The sequence below is a fragment of the Lates calcarifer genome, linkage group LG10 (genome assembly GCF_001640805.2).
Source record: "Lates calcarifer isolate ASB-BC8 linkage group LG10, TLL_Latcal_v3, whole genome shotgun sequence".
Lineage (NCBI taxonomy): Eukaryota > Metazoa > Chordata > Actinopteri > Centropomidae > Lates > Lates calcarifer.
In genome coordinates, this window is record NC_066842.1 from 5,669,155 (window position 1) to 5,693,567 (window position 24,413).

Sequence of the window (24,413 nt, forward strand, 5' to 3'; positions counted from 1 at the left end):
TTTTTTTTTTTACACTTGAGGTATTAACATTAATCCACACAAACACAGATATAAAAATAGAGGCACTGAAGCATGTATCCACTTAATCCAGTGAGTATTTGTTTTGAGTCAAAGAAATCTTGTTGTCATATTCTTACTGTTTTTTTCTCTCCATACTCAATACGTCAGGATATTTGTGAACAGGATGTAATGACACATACAAACAGTTTGTCCTGAATATAACCAAAACATGGACAGCCAGGAGCTGTTATCCACATTTCTTTGTACATGTAAACACTCTGACACAGTGATGTTATTCCAAAATTAATGACACACAAAGGAATATGTGTACATCTTGCCAGAAGTCTGACAAGAGAAGCCTTTTTTTCCACCTCAAATTCAAAGTCTAGGGGTGAGTAATCATTCTGTTAAGTCTATTATCTGTATGTTTTTTTAGCCACACAAGTGCTGAGGCTCTATGGATGGCACTGCCGGTCTATTGGTTGGTTGTTCCAGACTGAAATATCCCAGCAACCACTGGATGGATTACCGTGAAATTGTGTACAGACGTTCATGTCATTTCTACTGACGCTTGTGACCCCTTGAATTTTCCTCTAGTGCCTCCATGAGGTTGACATTTTATGTATCAAGTGAAATATCAGTTATTGGATGAAGTTGGTCAAAATTTCCAATTTGTCCAAAACTCTGTTTTATGGGAAAATACTCATAACATTCCCTTCAATCTCAGCTGTACTTTCTATTCAGTGCTAACTAGCAAAATGCTAACAGGTTCATTTATGACGCTAAAAAAACAAAGCTCGACAAGTCATTTTGACCACAATAGCATGCTGACATTGGCATTTAGCTCAAAGCAGCGCTGTTGCCAAAGTACAGCTTCATGGAGCTTCTATCACATTTGTTCCCAGGGTCCTCTGTTCCCCAGATTTATATAGCACATAATGGGAACTGAAAAAGATGGGAACATAAGACCTTGGGTACTCCGGATCCTGTTAACTTAGGACCTTAGGGACATAGATTAGTGACTGTCCCCTGCCTATAGACTCTTAGTCTTCTTTCACATTTTTTCGTTCTTCAAGTACAGTTATTTAAACTTAGGGGACAGCATATAGTATGTCAGTCACCGTTGTTTAAAGGCCACAATACCTTACCTTTATGATTAACATTTGTTGTGCAGGAATAGCTCCACAGAGAGCCTTTTTGATGAAGTTTATTCACATTTGGATATAAACCTCAGTCCAAGAACATTTTATTGAAAGTTTCCTTATAGGAGTGAGGAGACAGCTGACACATGCCAAACTGTAGCCTAGTACAATATGTTAAAATGAAACCCAGGCTTTTCACTGTAATGTGTTCCAGATGTTACGGAAGCAAACATTTAATTTGGACAGCTCAAATCAACAGTTCTGCTGTTAAAGTGAATGAGGTGTTGGCATACACCTTAGTAATGCTAAGCTCCCTCTTCTGTTTTCAACCTGACAACAGGTATCTTACTAAAAATACAGTTTTGTACCTTTAAATTTAACAGTTCCTCTGTGGTGACATATAGTGATGCTAAGGGATCACAGCCTCTCCACTGTCTGTCAAGAACAAAGTGTATGTTACAGATGCACTTGATGACTTTTCAACTTCCAGATGTTTCTATTTGAACCCAATGCCTGGGTCCAATGGTTACATTTCAAGCTCTCTCTGGTATGCAACCGGAGAGGTGGAATGATGTCACCTTCATGATATGTGCCAGGAGGAGACATCATCATGATCACTTAGAAACCCAAGACTGACAGAGGAATGAAAAATCTGAATTTGAAGCATAAGTCACTGCACTAATTGCAGTGGTTAAAGTCAATTTAGAAAAGAATTTTCAGAACAATTAAGTTTGTCTGCCTCACACTTCTCTGATGTTCACTGCAGAATATTAGTGACGCAAACAGGCCTCAGTGGCAGTAAAATGACAACTTGGAAAAAGTTTTCAAACATTAAGGTATTGCCAGAGTAATGCTATCAGGGCACTTTCTCTGCAGCAGCCCAATTCATGTGAGCAAGGCAGTGGGGGGAGATGAAAACCAGTTAACTTTGCCTTTTTCCATCGGACACAGCTGAAGCCTGGATGAGCTAACTACTTCTTTTCCAAGAGAAGGGAACAGTTGTTGAAATGGCTCCAGCGTGGTGCAAAAATGGAAGTGGTGTAATAAAAAACGAAAAATGTCTGGAAGAAGCCGTACTCCTTCAGTTATCATAACGTTAACATACCTGTTTCCACTGGTCTCATCACACTCAGGTGTCATGTTGCAAGTCACATTTACATTACTTAGCACATTCTTTCTTAACTTCTTCTCATGCCCTTAACTTCCAAAGTTAAGGCCACCAAAAAGGGAAAAGCTTAAATTTCTCTCAGGTCTCAGGTCTGCAGTTCTGCTGCAGGGGCACATGGTAAAAGCGTTATGGCCCAAAGTGCCAGCAGATGTCTATTAAAAAAAAAACAAAAAACAAGATGCTGAGTGAAGGAAAGGAGCAGTTTTATGTCTGGGGAGGAAAATTGGGCTTCCAGTCCCTCGACAGGATACCTCAGAGGACAGGACGTACCCAGAGTCCTCATTTGTTTCCCTTAATGAAAAATCAGTCTGAGCTACAGAGCACAGCAGCGAATATGTTTAGATCCCAGCAGCAGTAGCCTACAGCTGTCTGCATCAACTGCTGGACTGCAGACATGAATCACACACAACTTTTTTCCAACATGTCAAGTTTCCAAGTTTTAATCTCAAATTTCCCACTCATTTGCTTCCCTGAAGTATGTGGTCTGTGTGTTCAGCAGTAAAAGGTCTACGCAAAGTTAAGAATTTGTTGTCAGTATTGCTTTCATGGATGACCAGACGGGAGTTTTCTCACTCCTGAACTGTCTGCAGTGACATGGACTTGACCTTCACAGTGTGGAGGATTACGACGTCCTCCTCCTCAAGCGTATGAAGGAAACAAAGGCAACAGATGGTCGAATCACCACACATGGTGGGTCTGGTAATCCCTCCTCCTCCTGCTATCTATAATCCTGGGACCAACATCACAGCAGGGCCAAAAGCCAACATTCAAACCAGATTTGTGGCTCCATTGAGTTAGTTTGGGTGCTGGAAGGCTTTGATTCACTTAATGTCCCTTTACTGAATTACCAAAGACGAACAATCAATAATCACTGAAAAATCTGGATCTATCCAAAGGAGGCAACATAAGTTTTGTCTCATGTGGTTTAATGTAGGAACACACAGGATTATCCTTACTGCAGTGGTTCCCAACTATTTTGACCATTAAATAGAGGTTATGGCCTTTAAGTGTGGACACAAGTTGTAAACATGTCAACCAAAAAGCTATTTCTTCCTTCTAAGTTTTATTCATTTGAAGGATTTTGAATGCCTAAAGCAGCAGATATATTTCCCAAGAAAACATCTAGGGAGAAAAGAATCAGAAAAAAACATGTTTTTGTGCAACAGAAAAGCATCATTGTCTCCTCTTTAACCATGTTGTGACAGCTAAATTTAATCTTGGGACCCCTTGGGCATCCTACTCTCCAAGATGGAAACCACTGGCTCACAGCTACTGTGGATTTCAGCGTATTAAACATTAGAGGCACTTATAATATGCCAACCTGCCTCTTTGTGAAGCCGTTTTGAAACTGCTGCAGAACTTTAAAAAAAAGTTTAAAAAAGTAACATGTGTAACAGGAAATATGTCTCTCAGCAAGCCATGAGTCAAATTTCTTCTTAACTTGAACATTCATTCTTCATCCTGAATCAAAGGCCTTAGATGGTAAATAGTTTACAGATGTAGTCAGTTGAACTTGTGTTGCCTAAATTCAGTCAGTGTTTAACATTTCTGCTAATGGTTTAATTTATAGCTGACAACAGTGAGTATACAGAGGCAAAATGGATTTGAAGCTGATGAAAACATGGCCACTGTGGAGCTGAGATGTGTTTTTAAAACATATGGAAATTATTTTTGAAACAATCTGCTGCCTTGCTGGGCATTCCCAGCATGAGTCATTATAAATTAGCCCTAGATTTAAAGGGGCACTCCACCGATTTTACAGATTAGATTTACAGAACTATAACTAGACTGCACTTTGTACTGAATATTATACTTTAAGTGATATGAATATACTAAAATACACTGTACATTAGTGCAACTCAGAAGGACATTCTGTGTGGCTGTGGGTATTGCAAACTTCTTTTCTAGCAAGCTAGTAGCAATATCACTTAAAAATACCTTTTTCAAAGAGAAACCATCATTATATTCATCATTTGGGGAGGGGAGTCATCTGGTAATTTACAGTGACATGGATTTATGGAGCTTGTGTAACAATTACTTTGTTTTGTTTCTCCTTGTTTTTACTGGTGGTTAGACATTGTTTTGCCTCCTTCAGTGGACTGGTATACTTACTAGTGTGTGGCAGGGTAAAGTAATGTGGGTGGTGTAATTTTTTTTTTAAGTCACTGCAGTGTCATTGTTACATCTGTGTCTGCCTTTGTCTCCCATTTTGTATCAATCTTTTGTCTTTTTCTGTCTCTCTCTTTGTCTGCCCTCTTTCACCTCCCTGTCTCATTTCCCTCCACCCACTCATTGATAAGGGGGAGGGGAGATCCAGACTTCAGACTGACTGTTTCCAGATGTGTCTTACTGACCAGACCCATCAGAGATCAATGCATTTCAGGTGTCTTTCTTCTACCCAGGAGGCATTGCAGATTGGAGCTGTAGTCATGCCCCCTTTGACATACATATGTCATGTGCTGCCTGACCTACAGTACATGTGAAAACATGCTTGGTCATGGTGAAGGCAGTAGAAATAGGAATCTTGGCTGTCTCTGTCTTGGCGGTGCAGAACACTTGGCTGTTTGGTTTTGTGTAATTAAAACTCAATTTGTTGTATCTAAGGTTCTAGCACCCTGAGGTTAAAGGTCACATCGCTACTGGTTCTGCTGTTACAAAGAATGTCTGATCTCATGGTCCTGTGGGGCACTATGGATAAAGGTATCCATCTTAGATTGATAATAACGCTTATTTTCTCAGACACACCTAGTACTGATACCAAAGAACAGCTATTCAAAGCTAGACTGGTCTTGAACACTTTGCCTGGCTATGAGAGAGGACATTCCAGTGGGTTGGACCCAAAATGCCTCCACATTCTTCCGGAAAGTCCCAACAAAATGTTTTTACTTTTTTGACTAGTGTCTTCTGACAAGTTAATCAGGCCACAACAGCTTCAATGTGGCTGTCTCCACTGGGTAAAATCAGTGGTTTCATCAGAGTTCAGGATGTATGAAAATCTGTCTTTCCCTCATTTCCTTCTTTTTCTGCTATTTTGTTCCCCTCCCTTTTGTCTCTTGTTTGTCCTCATTTTGTTTCTCTCTCTCTCTCTCTCTCCCGCTCTCTGTGTGTGTATGTGTGCTGGGCATGGCCTCCCACCAATCCACCTGAACCCCTGGTCCTGAACATCCCATTTCCTCAACAAGCCACTGCAGTATTTAAACCCCTGCTCTTTACCAGATTGTCCATTCACCACTGGTGTCCTTGCTCTAAGTAATCTCTGCCTGCCTGTTTTGCTGCCTCGCCCAACTCTCAGCTCTGTCATCAAGATCCAGCATGAGCTCCAGCACACAACCTGCCCGCCCCGTGCCCGTGCCCAGGTTCAGTTCATGCTCAGTTTCCTGTCTGCTCTCCTGCCACTCCAGCCCAGTCCCCCAAAACCACCTTCACTATTTTATCCGTCTACCTTTTTAAACTTTGGAAACATCTCTGAGTCTGAGTTCTGCTTTTGGGTCTAAGAAAAAAATCTTTTGAATAATAACAGGAAATCTGTTCTCTATTCTCCTTACTACATGATAAAAACAGCTATTTTAACACTGACTCATCATGATTTTGCTCTTTAGTCCACTCAGCATAAGTCAACTATTCTCTGGCAAAAAGGAAAAACCTGAGAGCCAAGAGGCTGATGTGCAGGCTGGAGCAGCTCCACAGACAATAGATAGGAGGCTAATTTTATGGAGTTATCTACCAAATACATGAGCCAGCATCATATTTTATTTGTGCTAATGGTCCTAAACCACGGAGCATTCCCTGAGAGGCAGTATGTTAATGTGACGTCAGAATACAGGGCGTGACAAACTGAGACGACTGGTTTTTGGCTATGAAAGACAATAGTAAATGCTCACTACTTCATGGGCCTCTGCGCTGTCACATTAGAGTGCATTTCAAGTGCTGGGAACATACTTCATATACAGGGTAATCCATTTGCTTTTGGTTTGCTCTTACACAATCTGTAACTGAGAGGAAAACATGTGATACATGATGTCTAATTGGACTGTGAATATATACGTGTGTGTGTGTGCTGGTGTGTTTTACTTTAAAATGATGAAATCTTTTCCTTGCCACAGGCCCAAACAGGTAATGCGTGGATTGTGTGTGAATAGTTTCTCTGCTGAGCGCTTTCAGGGACGTCACATGGCAAAGACTTGTTTCTCCAGAAATGAAGACATTGTGAAATCCTGAGATCTTTGAGATTACAAGCGAGTCAGACACAAGGTAACTGTGGAAATTGCAGGGGCTGCTGGGAAAATAAAGGGAACAGCGCTTGGGCTTAGATCAGACAAATGCAAGGTCTGTAAACAATTCTGCCAGGACACAAAGCGCTGCTGTTACATCCGGACCACAGCATCTAATTGAAACTAAATATAGACATGGGACTGCTGTGTCATCACATAGAAACTGCAGTGTTGGTACTTCTAATCTGAGCACTTCTGTATCTTTATAAACCTTACATCACTGTCCCTTCACCTTGTGAAATGACATTTGTATCCTAGACTTCTCTTTATTTGAGAAATTCGATTTGTGAAATGCACATGAGAATACCAGTGGCAACAGTAGTTTGTCCTTTTTTTTCATTACTGTATTTTTCCAGCATGTTTCAATTATCTTGGACTTGTTTTTGTCTTGTGGGTGTTTTGACCCAGACCCAGACTCTCAATCTCAGACACTGGTCTTGTATGTTTAACTTGACCATAGAGCTGTTGTCAGTTTCAATTCTCCCGTAAAGATGCAAAATTCTATGAATTCTATGAATTTAATATGGAAGAAAACGAGACTGTACCCTGTAGGTACCCAGTGTGATGACCCCTGGCACCTTCTGCTGCTAACCTGCATCTCTGTTTGCTCTGCAGGTAACTAATTAGTGTGATCTGGAACACCTGTGGCACCCAGTGTTAGTAGGTTACACACTGTGAGTCCTGGCTGAAGTCTACCCATGCTCCTTCTCTGCTCCCATTCACAGACACCCCACATTCTGTTTTGGTTATCGTATACCTGCACCCACATCCTTCACTCATGCACACCATACACCACTGACTTTACTGATTTTGTTTAATTTGGCCTCATAAAATATTTTTTGTTAATTATTATCTGTGGTATATCTCCCTTCTGTTCTGGCCACTTGAGACAGGTCATGACACCTGTATTTATATAATAATAATAATCATTAACAATAATCATTTATTTCTCCTTTCCTCACTTGTTGCTTCCTTGTACCCCATATCTCCACAGTCTTGTAACCTCTTGCAAGAATATTATGTAGCTAATATGATTTATATTTTTCCAATTTTAGCATGTAATACAAAGTTCAGATGAATTCATGTCATCTCTTCTTCCTATTATGGTTCAAACTTTTTTAAATCCAAAGGAGATCAAGACAGCATGATGAGGAATATTTAATGTGAACCATTCTGTTTCCTTGGTTGTGTTTTTGTTTTTGTCTCAAGCCCCATTTGGACTGTTTGAAGCTGCACAGACTTAGACTTATCTCAGAAAAAACACACACAAAAACACAACCTAGATGTAGTTCTAACATTTCTGTGACTTCTGGCAACAGAGAAGATTTGAACTTGTGGAAATTTCAGATCACATCCTGCAACCTGAAGGTTTCAGATCAGCTGCCAGAAATTTCTCATCTAACGAGCTGCCGAAGGAATGAAGAGTTGCAGGATCTGAATTCAAAGTGATATTCCATCCAAAATATATTTTTGAATTCAAAATAGTCACATACTGTAGGCTTGAAAGATAGCTGTAGAATGCTGTAAATTGTGATCTGATGATACTCCTCAAAAAAACAAAGACATTAAGACTGTTTTGTAAGGTACAGTGACCACAAGAGGAAAATATGAGATAGAGGATGGGGGAGAACAAATTGAGTTACCTCTTGCAGAGATGAGATATATAACCACCAATGACCATCATGTTCAGACTGGAGTCGAGGAGTCATTTCACCTTGTGAACCAAGGAGTAGTTTAATTATATCCTGTTACGTCTGTTAACTTGCAAAGCTGGAGAGCTAAGTGTCTTCTAAGCACGCTAAAGTTAAGATAACAAAGTCACAGTGCTAGAAGAGATCATTTCAAGATTGTTACAAGTATGATTCAGTTGCAACTGAGACATAAAAAGCACAAAAACTACCCAAACATGGAAGAAATTAGATCTCAATAAAAGGCACCAAGCCTTAAAGGGTCTAGAGATTCGGGTGGTGTTAGTGCTTCTCAGTAGTTACTGAGAATTCAGATCAAGCCGTCCGCATGGTCTCTAAAGTCTGCTCATTAACAGCAATTTTCCAACCACCTATTCTTTTCTGCACTCCACAAGAATGATATGAAGGTCCAAACGGGTTTCAACAGCATCGCTCTCATCTGCCCACCAACTGTTTTGACTCAACAGGAGGTTAAGGACTGTTGAAATGAGAAGTAGAGAAGCTGACAAACCCACCCCACAATTCACTGTGGATGCTTGTGGCAGAGATGGATGGGCTGAACAAAAGCATGACCGACAGTTATCCTTCCTTTACTTTACAGGACAATCTGACCAGCTAATGGCTGGGAATTCTCCTAAATTATCCACCAAAATCAGTTTTGTCAATGAATATGACACATGATTTGAGCCATAAATTTGCAGGCCCATGCTTATTTTATATCTACAAAACCCCACTTTAATAGATGTTGGGGATTCAAACACTCCATAGTTTGTGACTGATCTGTTACACATCACACTGAGGATGTTTCCCAGACATAAATATCACAATGAAACCCGAGCCTGTGTTCTGGCTGTGTGAGGCTTTAACAGGTTTGTTGTATCACCACATTTTCTGTTTATAAGAAACTTCTGAGCATGCTCCCTGTGCTACACATAAAGTCCGTCCCTGTCAGCCTTTCCCCCTCTGGATCTGCAGCCAGGCTGTCGAAGTTGCCTCTGGAGACAACAACCATTTCCTCAGAACAGAGTCTGCATTCCTGAGATGCTGTCCTGTGCCTGTAAACAACATTCCTGCTTTGGGAAACTAAAGCCACAAAAAACCATTATGTCCCTGTCCGATCCAAAAGCCTCGTCTATCGCTACATCCCTCCTTCTCTCACTGACATTATTAAGTGACATCCATTCTCTCTGTCCTGGTGTTTCCAACATTTTATTGGAAACTGTCAGGCAAGTTTAATGACAATGACCCAGCATGAGTGTAGATAACCTTTAACACACATTCACATCCTCTTCATCTCTGATGCATCAAGACTCTAAACCCTCAACCCCTTCAGTGTCCCCTAGCTTCATTAAATAATAATAATAAATAATAATAAAAAAAAGAGAGACAGTAAGGTGTTGAGTCTGTGTTTATTGTACAATGGCAGTTGATGAAAACTGCACATTGTGGATATTTTGGCATTTTAGATTTCAGGTTCTGAAACTTGCCAACTTGCTTCTTTAGTACTACTTATACAGTGAGCCACAACCTCACACAAAGTGTTTACAGACTGGAAACAAAGTGATTTTAGAGTCAAAGTCAGTGAGAAGATGTGAGTGAATGTAAAAGTTGCTCAAAGCATCAGAAAACTGAGGCAAGTTGAGAATTTTTAAACTTCAGTGCTTATTCTGGGGTATAATGGCTCTAATAATTAATTGAGGGAGGAGAAAAACAGATGTGTTTGGAAAAAAATAAAAGAACTGAAGGTCAGGGTAAGATTGACATACAGGAGCTACACACATATTTGTGTATATGTTGCTTGCCACAGCCCATGTCCACATGGTTGGTATCCTGGCTGTTTGTGGCTTACAAAACTAACTGTACAAATAATCAAGCTGTTGAATTTCTGCAAGTAATGACTTTGTGTTCCATCTGTACACACCTTACATCAGGCAACTGTAAGGTAAGCAGGTTGACCAGAAAGTGGATCTGCTACAGCTAAACTATGATGATTGACCAATTCTGGAGATTCCCTTCAAGATATTAGTGCAGATTAAACTGAAAAAGTGGAGATTACTTTAACACTTCTTGGTCTTAGTTCAAGGCAGAGGCCAATAAGCAGCCAGCAGTAAGTGGAAACAAATAAACCCAAAAAGGGTGCAGCCAGGCAAAAACCAAAAACAGGAAGGACTCATTAACTAGTAGGCAGGCAAACAAGAACAGAGGCTGAGCTGCAATAGCTGTGGTGGCACAACAGAGGGTCTGGTAGAGAACTAGTGTTTGTAGGGAGGTATATATGCAGAAAGGCTAATTAAGGTGAATGAGAGGCAGGTGTGCTGGCAGGTGAGGACCAAGCGACTGGGGAATAGGCCTTTTTCGCAGCCAACATTTTTACTTGTCGTAGCAGAGAAAACACAGGTGCAACTGATAACTTTAATCACAGCTCTCCTCTGTTCAGTGTAGGAGGTGTCTCAATCAGCAGAGCCACTGGGCCAGCATGCACAATACCAGGGTGCTGAGGCCTACATTAATGTTATTAATTACACCTGTGCTTGCTCTGGCACGACATGTCGAAATGTCTGCTGTGAAAAAGTCATATGCTGGGAACGGTTTCTGTGTCTCATCTTGAAAATTCACAAAGTTTGTTGCATACTCATGCTAAACGTGAGGTTTCAGGGTTGCTCAGTGCACAGAGTGTTTGAGGGCTTTCTGGCCTTCATACAGGGTTTCCATATGTCTGTAACTCCCACAATAGAAGAAAAGAAGAAAACCCCACAATACATAGCTTTGTGATGTTTAACGGGCAATGACAGTGGAATTGGGCATAGTAAAAAAAGAAATAAAACATGCAGCAGCCCAAAGATGACATTTTCCTTTTAATCAGTAACCAGCACAGGGTGTGTGTGTAGTTTTTTATCTTACGATGGCAGGTGGCAGGACTTGTGACTTCGAGGGTGTTGATTTAGTCCGACAGGAGTTACAGGATCAGACATGACAGGAGATGGGAAGAAAAGTGCAGCATCAAATCACAATGCAAAATACTGTGCTAATAATAAAAAAAAGCTTTGTTTTGACTGTCAGTGACTTTGTAAGTGGAACAACATGAATTAGATGACCTGCTTCTAAAATTGACTATAAGGGAGGAATGTTTTGTTTTTAAACATAGTAGAGGCCAAAAAGCTGAGCAACTGGCCAAAAAAAAAAAGAAGATCAGTTTACTGATATTGATCAAGAAACCCCTGCAGAGATGTCATAGTTGCATGTGCCAATAAAAAATTAACTTTCAGGAGAGGAGAAATGAGTGTCACAGGAATGACTGATTATCACTGGAATGTGATAATCACGACAGTATCAGCCACCCATACACATAGTTTGATCAGGCTGTCTCATACCAGACCGCCCCCATCTCCTCTGGGACAGAGTAATCTGTCTGTGAAATAGACAGGGCAAACGTCAACACTGAACATCAGGCTGTAGAAATTATACAGCCGAGCGTGATTAAAGGGTTTTATTCCACCAACACAGATATCCATTCACAGTGATTCACTGCTCCCTGATGTACAGTATGTATTGCTTCATATTTCCAGAGAATTGTTGAGTTCATACTGTACAACATCACTCATGTTTGGTGAGTTCCACTTTCACTGCCCACGGTGTTTCAGCGAGTGTGACTCATTTTTTTAATGGTGGATATCTAATGTTGGAGTGAAACTCTGGAATCACTGCACAGTCAACACATCCATCACTAAACACAAAGCCTGAGGGTGCCAGTCAGGCTTCTTCAGACCGCTAGCTGGCCAACATGCATGAGAGGAAAGATCTTGGCATAAACGTTGCATGAGACACCTCTCTTATTTTCATTATTGCAAAGCCCTGATTGTTAGCATCTGAGAGCTAATTGCTAGTTTTACTTTCAGGCAATGCACACAGTTTGAGGTTCTCTTTTTATGGGATGGAAAAGTTACACTAAGTCAGATATTCCTTCATCAAACAGGATTAACACCCAGACATTGATTTTGAAAACACTGCTTGATGAGAGGAAAGCCAAAAACAAAAAAACAAAAACAAAAACAAAACAAGAAAACCAAAGAATTTCACAGGAAACTGTTCAGCAGCCCAACACAGAACTGTAATACATCCTTCACTCAAGAGAACAGAGTTTAATAAGTAGGCCAATAACTTTTTAAAGGTGAAATTTAAAGTACATGCAAGTCCTAGATAGCATTATCAAACAATGCACGGTTAATCTCCTCACATCACACCCTGTACAAATGTCAGAGCTCAAACACAGAGCAAGGGGAAAAAGATAAGGAAAAAAAAGGTTCTGCCTGGTTGTTCGGCTGTGGAGGCACGCCAACATTTTTCCCCTCAGCTCTGTGTTTGTTTTTTTTTTTTTTTTTTGTTGGTTCCCCTGCACTCCGTCTCTCTGCAGACTGTGGTTTTAAGCATTCCTGGATGGTTGGAGACTAAACTGTGAACAGATATTACCAGCAATTAGACAGATTCCAGTGAATCTTCCACACCAGCAAAGCAAACACCCACCTACTTGGTAAACAAGTCACATTCTTGGTGTTTGTCATTTCCAGAGAGCTCTGAGGAGAAGTGTTAATACAGCTGCTGTGGTTCCACCATGTTAGAAATGAATGTGACTGTTTTATGGTAAATAATGATAAGTTAAGCATGCTGTATGTACTGTATGTTCTGGATCTGAAGAACATGTGATGACACTTTACTAGTGCCCTTGTTCCAGTGTATCAACTTATACAAGATAATTGTCATTAATCTGTTAAATCTTCTAACATTAGTGGCACTTCATTAAGTATTCATTAATGTCTCTACTTTCCAGTCATATATAAATAAAGTCATAACTTTCGCAGACTGTTTTCACATGCTGTTTAGTACTTCCCATTACCAGTAAACTGACTTTGACATAATGCTCCTCTAAATACATTAGTAGTCATATATTCAGTTCTTGCTGCAAACTTAAAGTAATTCATCCAGTAAATTGACATGTTGCTCACATTATAAAGAACTGTTTTTTTCCATCCACTGAGCGACTTCACATTGTTGTGGCCCTGTATAGCAACGCCGGTGATGAAAAGCAGGGGAGGCAGACGCAGCCCTGAGTGAATTTCCAGAAGCGCTCTCCCCTAAAATAACTTCCCGGTTGGGTCCTGCATACCACGTCTCTGTGTGTGCCGAACCCCAGCCCGCCCCGATCTGACCACCACATCACCCTGCTCATACACCTTCAAGACCACCTCAGGACCACACTTCCTCTGGTCGTGTTACAGTTCAGTGCCTTCATTCTCCAAAATCAACAGGGAGAACTTGCACAACTTTCTGTCTTAATCACAAATCCGCCTTTGAAAAATAACAAGGACTGAAACTTTGGCAAATTGTAAAAACAACTGCCTGCTAACATGAGGAACATCACCACTGCAAGGAATATTTTTCATATTCTCCACTGTGGGAAAAGAATCCAAAACCTGTTTTGCATTTTTCATGCATGGGCTTTTAAACTGATGCAGTTTGTTCCCCTGCTTCATGCAGTGACACAATAAACCCTGGAGGGAGAGCTCCACCCTATCAGCTGGACGGAGCAACGACGTAGCCCAGATCTGAAGGCATGACCCCCCCCGTTTTCAGGGAGGGGTGACGGGGCGGGGGTCCACCCTCGTGATTTCCTGCCCAATCCAGAGTCTTGGCCTCTCTTCATGGTTTTGGAGGGCATTAGGATGGATGAGGGGATGGCGAGGATGGAGGGTGGAAGATGAAGTGAAATGGAGGGAGGGATGAAAGGAGGGTGGGAGGCAATACTAGACCAGTGTTGTGTTGTTCTTGGCTCTCTCTGTAGTCTGTCCCACCCCACTGCAGGGTATTACACACACACACACTCTCACACACAAAACACAACAGATATTTCCATGACAATAGTGTTCCAGCCAGTGGGAGTAACAAAGCAGGGTGACCACAGTGCATTTCTCACAGAGGAGGAGAGGGAGAAAGTGTTGTTTGGTGCCAGACCCAAGGAATCATCTGCTCTGCTGGTCAGCCAAACCAAATGCGCAGTGTTATGACTTCAGAGGCAAGCTGGCGTCTAGGCAGGCCTCAGGCAAGTGATTCACTAGTAGGGGTCTGTGGCGAGCTGAGGAATGAATTAATATTGAAATTAATTAACTTTAATTCTGTAGAAATCACTGGAAATCAGCCGCTGTACTTTTGAGCCTTAATGGGAAAAGAGTGAAACTGTGAAACTGTGCTACAGTCAACCATATCAACCTGTAGAACCCCCCTGAAAAAGGAGGCAACTGGAGCAAACTGGAGTTAGAGATTCTGTGTGGCTCATTTTCTTCCCCATGTTTCCACCTTTTGCTAATCTCCCACTGCCTCTTATTGCTTCATATTCAGGGTACAGTGTCGAGAGAGGTATCAATCTTCTCATCTAAAGAGGAACAAAACATATATTTCTCAAAACGTCAGACTATTCCTATAGAGAATCCAAAATAAATCATCTTAATGTTTTCTAGGGGAGAACTTTTACCAAGGTTAAAGAGAGACATCATCCATAGTTAAGTTGTGACGTTATCATTGGATGTCGTCCGTCTTTTGTTTTCTCCAACAGCCACGAAACATGTTTCTGTGAATGCTGTGTACGAGTCCTCCAGTAAAGAGTTAATGTAAATGTCATTACAGGGTATAAGACGCATACTGTGAATGGAATGTAGTTTGGAGACGTGGTTAATGGTTCGAGGGGAGGCACGGAAACTACAGTATCCATGGTCGTAACATAACATAACAACATAACTAGAGCCTTGAAGGTCTCATTAACTTCGTAAAAAAATAGGCTAATTTATCCTCATTCTCCCTCCTTTCCTCTTTAACTCCATTCTGTGTCATTTAATACTTGTGGTAGATATTGAACAACATGCTAATATAAAGGCCTAAGTCAACAATTCATCAGGATTAGTCACTCCTGAGGACAACTGTCTAAATAAAGGGGGAAACTTACTTTCTCAAATATGCAGCAAGACGTAACTAGATAGTGGCCTCAAAGACTGACACCATTCACATCTTCCAGTTAATTCAATACTTTGTTATAGCCATGACCTCAACCTGATTCTCAACCTAACATATATGTTTTGAACATAAAATACTCACTCTCTGCAGACTTGACAGGTGTTTGATTTGTGCAATCTGTTGTGGCAAATAATGGGAGAGACACAAAAACTAAAGCTAAAATTAATTATGCAAATGTCTGTGAGAACAAACCAAACACAGCCCCTAAACAAAGCCTCTCTGAGAGGAATGAGGTGACAGTAAGTGGGACTGGAGCCAGGTGTTACCTGTTGCACTAACTGACAGCCCCTCCCACCAATTACCCTCAACATGAAGAAATAAGCAGCCACACCTAAAGAAGCTTTCGGTGTTGTCACAGTTAATTGTATAATTTTAATACTGTCAGTTTTTATTAAATAATCACTGCAGAAACTCATTACAGTAATTTATTGTTGATTGTTTCAGAACATTCTTATTTTTACTGATGAATCTTGACTGCTCTTCATTCATTTTAAAATGCTTTTATTACATCTCTTTGTTATTCTGTAATAATACAATATTTTTAAGCAGTATGACTGATGTGACCCATCCTATCCATCAGTAATGGACTGATCTGTTGTGATAGAAATGAAAAAAGTGACTGTGATTTGTTCTTTTTAGTGAATATGCACACACATGGAAACATACACACACACACACACACACACACACACACACACACACACACACACACACAATGTACAGTTTGTAGCAGGCAGAACCACAAAACACTTATCTCTCTTCCAGCTGTCTGTCCTTCTGAATCAAAGGTCTTTCTTTCTCCAGGACAGACCGCAGCAGCAGGGCGGTGTGTGACTCTCGCCTTGGCCCCAGCCCAGAACATTACACTGCTCTCCTGACCCCAACATATGGTCCTGGCTGGGACCTACCTCCACTCTGACAGCTGCTTCTGAGCATATCAGATACAGTATTACATGTGTTCAGTATGAATCTCAGCAGATACCTTTACAGTGCATGAAAAAGATATCAACAAATATTAGCTTTTTTAACCTTATTAATGGGCTTTAGTTTTGCACATTTTACTTAGTTTGAGTTTATTGTGATGATCACGATAACAGTAACCAGTAAAACATTACAATCTGCTGTTTTACTGGTCACTGCATGCAGACATTTTGGATGCCACAAGTAGACAGGAGTAGTCTATAAGCTGGTTTATTCATGGAACAGGCAAAATTCCTTTACACAACAGTCAAGTTCAGGTTAGAAGTCATATAACCAGTTCACTTAGTGCAAGTTGATGTCACCAATGAGTGCCTAAGTACACATAAAGTTTTTACATTTGCAGCTCTGGTTGCTCTTTCCTGGGAAAAATCTTCTGTCACGCATCAATGTGACTTGTTTTACCCCAGGAACAATGGTTTAACTGGAATAAATAGATGAATAATCAATTCATCAACAGGATCTCCAAGTAATGAAGACATCAAAGTACCACCCACACTGTTTGATTGGTGAGTGATTCCTGGGAATTGCAGTGCAGCAACTCCACAGCTTAACACCAACTATGTTGCCAAAATGAGAACAAACAGGAACTTGCGGATAACCACATCAATTTGAGAGAAGTTGACTCAGAGGAGGATTAAATTCAACAGCACCAATAAGGTGAGGAGTTTTTTTGTTCTTAGGTTGTGACCTCCTGCACTGATGTGAGAGATGTCATGGGGAGGTGGAAACAGCATGCGCTGAAGCACATCCGGGTTTGGAGGGTTGTCCCGTTGCATGCCACCACTAACTGCATGTTGAGAACTGATGGAGTCTGTAGATAATGTAGCAGAGTTTAAGTCCAAAGCAAACAGGCATGTCTCTTCTACTGAGGCTGACTCAGAGCCCTTCTGTAAGAGCTAAAGCCAATGTCAACACAACACAGCTCAGACTTATATTGAAGGTTAACAAGCAAACTAATGTTCTGAAACTGAAGAGGGCTGACAAACTGCTGAATCAGCTGCTTGATGCTTTGTAAACTAACCCAGGTTATCTAGAAGACATTTTCTGTTCCTGGTGATATTTTTAACAGACATGGAGGAATTAATATTTTATTAAAAACAATTTTGCATTATCTGGATTGAAAACAAGCACACTGCCTCCATCTTATGTAATTCTGGCACTCCTTGTTGATTTTACCCTTAAATAAACTTTCAAAGTGCTGTACAGAAAAGAATTCATATGTGACACTGGCTGGTCCTTAATCCTAACAATTTCAAGCATTTATCTTCACTGGTTCCTCCTCCATGCCTTGTGTGTTTTCATTCCTCTTTTAGGAGAGAGGAGGAGGGAGTCATTTTGTTCCAAACTTAACACTGGATAACATCCACCAATCAGCAGCTCAGCCTCTCTGACCAGGCTGAGAGGTAAAAAGAAGAGTCCATGCTGTGAGAAACTCATTCGATCGAAATCAGGAAACCAAAGCAGGAATTTGGGATCTACCAAGAAGCTCGTGCTTAGAAAACAACATCCACCTTCAGTACACAGGCACATATGTGGGAGTGGACAGTGGGAGTTGTCAGTCAATATCAGGAGCAGGAAATTATTTCATCCTCACACACGCACACAGTTTCCTCACAGTTTGTGGCAGCAGAGTTGTGACCAGGCTTCTACTTTAGCCAATAACGCTCATCTGCCCCCCCAGATACTGTTTGCCCTAAGTTGGACTGAAATCTATACTCCATCTATGCTTTATGAAAAATTCACTAAGGCTGCAATAGTTTAACAATTACTCAATCACACTAAGCTTTATGTCTGCTTTATTTTATCAGTGGCAAATGAGGCAATCAACATTGTTGTGACTCAAAGTGAAACTGAAAGGTATCAGATTCCCTCAAAAGTTTAGTGTTATCAATAGTTTTAAAACACAGTAAAGTGTATTATCTTTGGTGAGATCACACCAGAATACATTCAGCTTGAGTCTTGACACCCTGAGCACAGTGACTGCTCGGAGACCATGATATAAGTGGAGGAACAGTTGTGCCAAGCAGCTTGTGAAAGCTGAAGGATGAACACTCAGAGCAGAGCCAGAGGCAGACCAACGGCAGGTCAGTGACACCGGGAGAAGACAAGAGACCAGGAAAATGTAAAAAGCTGAGAGAAACGCTAACAGCAAAGGCCAGTCACTGGAAAGAATGACGGACGGAGACAGCCTTGTTAAATGCTGACGAATGGCTGCATGAGCTACTCTGGTTTCCTCTGAGGCCTGTTTGCACCCTAATGCCACCTGGTGGTGAAAACAACACACAGCAGGAGAGAACAAAATGTTGAAGTGTTGACAAAAAGACATTTCCCTGAGAAAGACACACAGCTTTCTTTTATTATAAATAAATAAAACATAGACAAAGCTGTGTATTTCTTCAGGAAATGATATTCTGATACATGTCCTTTCATAAAAAGAAATGCCTCTTGTCTCTAATTTCCTTTGCCCAAATTCACACTAGGCCATGTCTATAAATAATGTGTTTTGGTGATTTTGCCTGGTAAAATAAAGCTAGTAAATACATTTACAACCTTGTTTGATATCACACATACATAAACTAGCATTACATTTCAATACAACACACATATTTTAAATCATGGCCAGAATACACAAGTTGTCCTCTGAATGAACTTGTACTGAAAGTAAATGAAATATAAAGTGTGACTGAACATTATATCAACCACTGCACTGACAGCAACCACTGAACCAAACTTTTGGAGGTCAAAAAGGAGGTCAGCCTCTACTATTGCGTGAATTAAGATGTAATTATATAGCATTTTTTGTTGTTGTTGTTGTTGTAGTCATTGGCTATTTTTTTGCCTTTATTTGATAGTACAGTGAAAAGAGACAGGAAATGGGGAGAGAGTAGGAGAGTGACATGCAGTAAAGGTCCGACTGGATCAGGAGTCAAACCAGGGACTCACTGCTCAGAGCACTGAGGCCCATGTGGTACACGCCCCAACCACGAGGCACTGGAGAGAGGCCAATACCAGAGTAATGCACTTTGTCTTTCCTAGAAGATGTGCTGTGTCATTTTGAACCATTTGAAAATGAGCTGCAGCTCCCTGGCTGAGTTAGTAGTATAATAATACAATGATCCAGGCTTGACAACAAAAAAGCATAGATTTCCCAGCACTTTCCAGCAATTGTAGAAAGATTTCTTAATTGGCCAAAAAAAAAGCCAATTATAAAATAGTTCCAGAATGAAAAGAGTTTTTTTTTAATGAAGATAAACCACAGAGGCTTGCTTCCAATTCTGAATGTGTTATAGTTGACTGGGTGATTCAGCTTCTGTTAGGAGGTGGGTTTGAAACAGAGATGAAAACAGCAAACATACTACACACAAGTATAAAGGAGACCACCAAAAAATGTGTGAGTAGCCCCTGTACACATTCACCTATATGCAGAGTGAAGATGTGTAATGTCAGCAAAAGTTACAGACAAAATGATGAACGCAGGTTTTGTTGCATGAACATTTTATTTCCATTAGTGCTGAGAACAAGCTCAGAGGCATACTGCAGCTTTAATAGACATTTATGTTCTATTTTCAGAATCTAAACATTGCTTTGTGTTACCATTATTTTCAAAGGCACCTGCAGTTTACAGATAAAAGTTTAATCTCTCACAGAGCACATAACTTGGGAATGAACTGATGTGTGGGGAGTGACAGAAATAATAAATAATGAAAAATGAGTGGTGTTGATGAAAATCTGACCTTCAGGAAGCAGAAAAGAGAGTGAGATGGGCACCTGCACAAACACACACACAGACACACACAGTCACGCATACTTTGTGGTTGATCAATCTAATTAAATGCAGTTACATGTATATATACCTTTGACGCCCAAAAATCTTACTCTAACACAGAATATTTACACATAAAACTGGTAAGATGTGGATGTGGTATCCTGAATGAGGGATCTATCATTTTATTTACGCTATCTGTAAGAGATAATGTTGCTGGAAACACACAGTTTCCTGACACACATCACTTCCTGAGCTCTGTGCTGTCTGTAAATCTACCTACATTTCCTGCTCTCAAAACACTACAAAAATAAAAAATCAATAGATGATGAATACTGCAAAGAAATTATTGTATATTCAGTATATGACTAACAAAGAATAAGGTGTCATTGGTATACAGTATGAGAAAAGAAATATACAGCAAAGAGTAAAACATTTTTCAGAAAAATTTGTTGTTTGAGTCTTTCTTTTCTTTAGTGGATCAAATAAGTTTTCCCATTGTACACTTACTACATCAACTTAAGAGAAGCTCTTTATAAGTTTTCTCTGCTGCTGAATATAATTTCTTGCCAGGAGCGGGAGGTGGTGATCGTCACTTACCAAGAGCTTCAGCCATCATTGCAATTTACAATACTAGAGGTTAGAATTCACCCTCTGTGGAGCTTCTTTAAAGCAGTCTGGATGCTATAGTGAGTTGCTTTTGAAAAGTGACTAGACAGGCTGCCTGGGTGGGGGCTAGCTGGTTAGCATGCTAACTAGCAAGCTCGTGGCAAGTACAGGAATGAAGTATGATGCCGAATTCACAATGTTTCTTCTGGACTCATCAGTAAACAGCTGTTAATGCTAACACTGACTATTTAGCAATAGCAAAACTTACAAATAAGTCTTTTAAGTATTCAACATTCAACAATTAGATAACTTAACCATGACAGGTTGGAGTGACAAAAAAAAAAAAAAAAGAAATCTAAAGAGAGTCTCAGTTACAGTAACATTCTTCTTAACTTCAACCTATGAAATATGACCAACAGTATATTCAGCTTACATATGGAATGCTTAAAATCAAAAATAGCTTTGAAGACTTAAACTCTGTCTGTCTTCATTTTAAATCATGTAACCTAACTAGTGGAGCATTTTTTTCATTAGCCCCACCCCAGCACCAACCAGTATTTACTAATTCTTAATTGCAGACTTGGAAACTGGAAACATCTCAGTTTAAGATGACCTCACCTGTGCCTGTCAGCCAATACGGATGTGTTAAAGACCAATACTACCAAAATAATGTCCTGCCTGTGGTCTACAAACTGTGTACTTTTAGTTTTGCGGTCAGTGCTGTGCCAGTCCAGTGAATATTTACAAGCACTCTGGAAGCATGCAGAAATAATAAACATATGACAGATGATGACATAACTCTGAGCTAAATTCAATCAAAACTTGTTATAACAAGTTTTTCATTTTAAACAGTTTTTAGTACTAAACCATCTGCTTTCCACGCAAAAATCAAACTACTGAAATGTATTGTGTGATGACACTGAAGTACAAGATTGACATTTTGGGAAATAAGCTTATTCGCTTTCTTGTTGAGAGTTAGATGAGAAGCTGTACCGTATCAAACTTATGGCAAGAAAGTGAAATAGCGCATTTCCAAAGACATCAAACTATTTTTTAAAACTGAATTTAGCCCTGAGAAACAACATACAACGGTACCTTTAAAACATTGAAAAATAAAGAGAAAACACTAAGAGGCAGTTTGTCATCTTCTCGATAATACAGCATATATTTACCTCATCATCTATGTACACGCATATCAACTTTTCTGATGAACCAAAAACTAAAATCATACTATTATGAAGACTTTAAATTACCTATCCACTCAAATGAATAATATTGGCCTATGATATCATATGGAATACAATGACAGAGCACACCCAAAATACTTCTTGCAAACACATGGTATGTTTATGTCTTCATCTGTGCCCTTTGACAAAGAGGAATGATAAAACTAAAATAAATAGACATGGCATAAGCCTCCTAAGATAAGAAACTGCCTCTTTCTTTGCCAATAAGTATTCAGTGTTTCATTGCCTGAGAATTTGTCCACAGTTGTGTTTAGATAAGTAAATAACCAATGGCGTCAAAAAATTATTTTCATTTAAACTGCTGTGGCAAGAGGTCTTTAATACTGAGAGGAATTATTTGAGGAGGTTTCCAATCACTTGAGGATCCACCTCTCTCTGTGTCCTACTTTATCTCAAAGGGTCTCAGACCCAGTACTGGTTCTTTTTCAAGGCCGGGTTCGTTGTCCGACAGTGCTGCAACAACTCTGGGTCTGCATCTTTGGAGTCCATGTTGGACATGGGGATGTTATTGGCTGGGTCAGTTTTGCGAAAGGTTTCTGTGCTGGCCACCTCTCCGTTTTTGGGCTTGGACGCTGCTGTCTGGACATCGTGCTTGCCTGTCTTGTTCTTACGGATCAGGTAGTAGGCCAAGATGGCTGCCAGCAGCACAAGGAGGAGGATTACTAGGATTGGGATCAGAATAGACCAGAAGTTGCTGCGTCTGGAAACATACCGTTTGCCTGAGCCAGAAGATGCTGTAGTGGGGGCATCCTCCAAGTCCAAGTTGCCCTTCCAGTGGGGGCTGGGTGGAGTAGGGGGGATTCTCAACAGAGTGGCGGGATAGACCCCAGAGGCATTGTAGGGGCCTGTCTTGAAGGAGAGCACACATTCAGCAGGTGGCACCCCGTGGGCTTTGAGCAGGAAACGGGCCTCATCCTTAGTGGTACCACCTCGTGACCCAGAAGAGCGATTTAGGATTTCCATGGCTACACGGCCCTCATCCAAGTCCCTTTGGCTGAATGTGTCCACTGGCTGACCTGCACCAGGACCTCCAGACCTTACAAAACGAGCCCCCCGTGGCTGTTGGATGACAGTGAATGTGGGGGATGTTCTGGTCTTGTTTTCCAGTGGAGATGCATCCAGAAGCTTCCTGTCCAGTTGGACAAGAGTACCTTTGGGTAGGAGAGGATCCTGAGCAATGTTGGCCAGAGGCTGGACTGTGATGTTTAGGACAGAGGAGACATTAGCAGCCCGACTGCGGGCCATAAATGCAACGCTATCGCGAGGTGAAGTAGACTTCACAAACCGGACACTGACTCTGCCTTCTTTGATCTGTTTCTGGGTGAAGGCTGACGTGGGCTGCCGGTCTACCATGACAGCCGCATATTTAGGAACACTTGTGATCTTGTAAAGGATGTCTTCCTCAACAGGGCCTCTGGTAGTGGCCCTCAACATCTCTTCAGTTACTAGGGTCTCATCATCGCCTTGTTTCACTTTGATCTCAGGAGATTTGTCAAGAAACAAGGTACGAGCTAGGACACCAATGTGGAGTGTGTGTGGTTCTGTTTGGTGTTCTCCATCTGACACAATGAACTCCATAAAGCCATCTGCAAGACTGTCATTACTGCAGAAGCCCACCTGCCCATGATTGACCATCTCTTGTGTGAACTCAGAGATGGGGTCCATTGTGAGTAAGTCAACCAGTTGGCCGTTGCTAGGGGCTTTAGTCACCTTGAAGTGCACCTCATCTGGTGGACTGTCCTCGTCTTGAGTGTTGAGATGTTTCTTGGTCATGATGGTCTTGGAGCTTTGAAGAACCTCCAAGAGCATGTCTGTAGTAACTAGTTCCGGTGGGTCAGAGCCTCGCCGTTTGATTGAGATGTTAAAGATCTCCTCTAGGACCACAGACTCGGCAGGTGAGGCCACACCACCACCCTCAGACTTTAGGCGGGCCCTGAAAGAGATGCTGTCAAAAGAGGCCCCTGAGTCATCATGGAGATACTCCAGCTTTCCTTGATTTACATCGTCCTGCATAAAGGATGGGGCATTACGGGGCAGGTCCTGACCACCCAGGGTTAAACGACCGTGGTCAGGGAAACGCTTAATTTCAAAAACCACATCCACATCTTCAGCTTCACGTACGCTAGCCAGAAGGTTGGAGGCATCAAGGATTGAATTGTCAATGGTTTTCCTCTGGCCCTGCACAATGTCCAGACCTAAGTGGAAACAATAAAAACAAACAGAAATTTTAAATGACATCAAATTCAGTTTTCATAGATACTTTCTCTCCAGTTTTGGCTGTCTCCCGTTGCTATTTAATTATCCAGCACAGTACATTTAGGCTGTTGGCACGTTAGGAGAGACAGATGGAGTAGGGCGCTTGTTGTTTTGGCAGCAACAGAAGCAGGGGTGATAAATCCCTTTATGACTTTGGACTGTTCAGGCACTGAAGAATTACAGTAGATAATAAGAAAGTTTCTCTCTGTGAAAAATTAAAATGAAGAAT

The 24,413-nt window shown here is 40.9% G+C and overlaps 1 protein-coding gene across 3 annotated transcripts in view; it reads right to left on the bottom strand.

Annotated features, from left to right (window-relative positions):
- Positions 1–19,787: 19,787 nt before the first annotated feature.
- Positions 19,788–24,413, bottom strand: part of cspg4 (chondroitin sulfate proteoglycan 4) — a 64,545-nt gene continuing 59,919 nt past the window's right edge. For all 3 annotated transcript variants that reach the window (XM_018675893.2, XM_018675894.2, XM_051073178.1), the window contains one exon: positions 19,788–24,123. In XM_018675893.2, the coding sequence (XP_018531409.1) occupies positions 22,331–24,123 (1,793 nt within the window). In that variant the 3' untranslated portion in view covers positions 19,788–22,330. The remainder of the gene's footprint in view (positions 24,124–24,413) is intronic.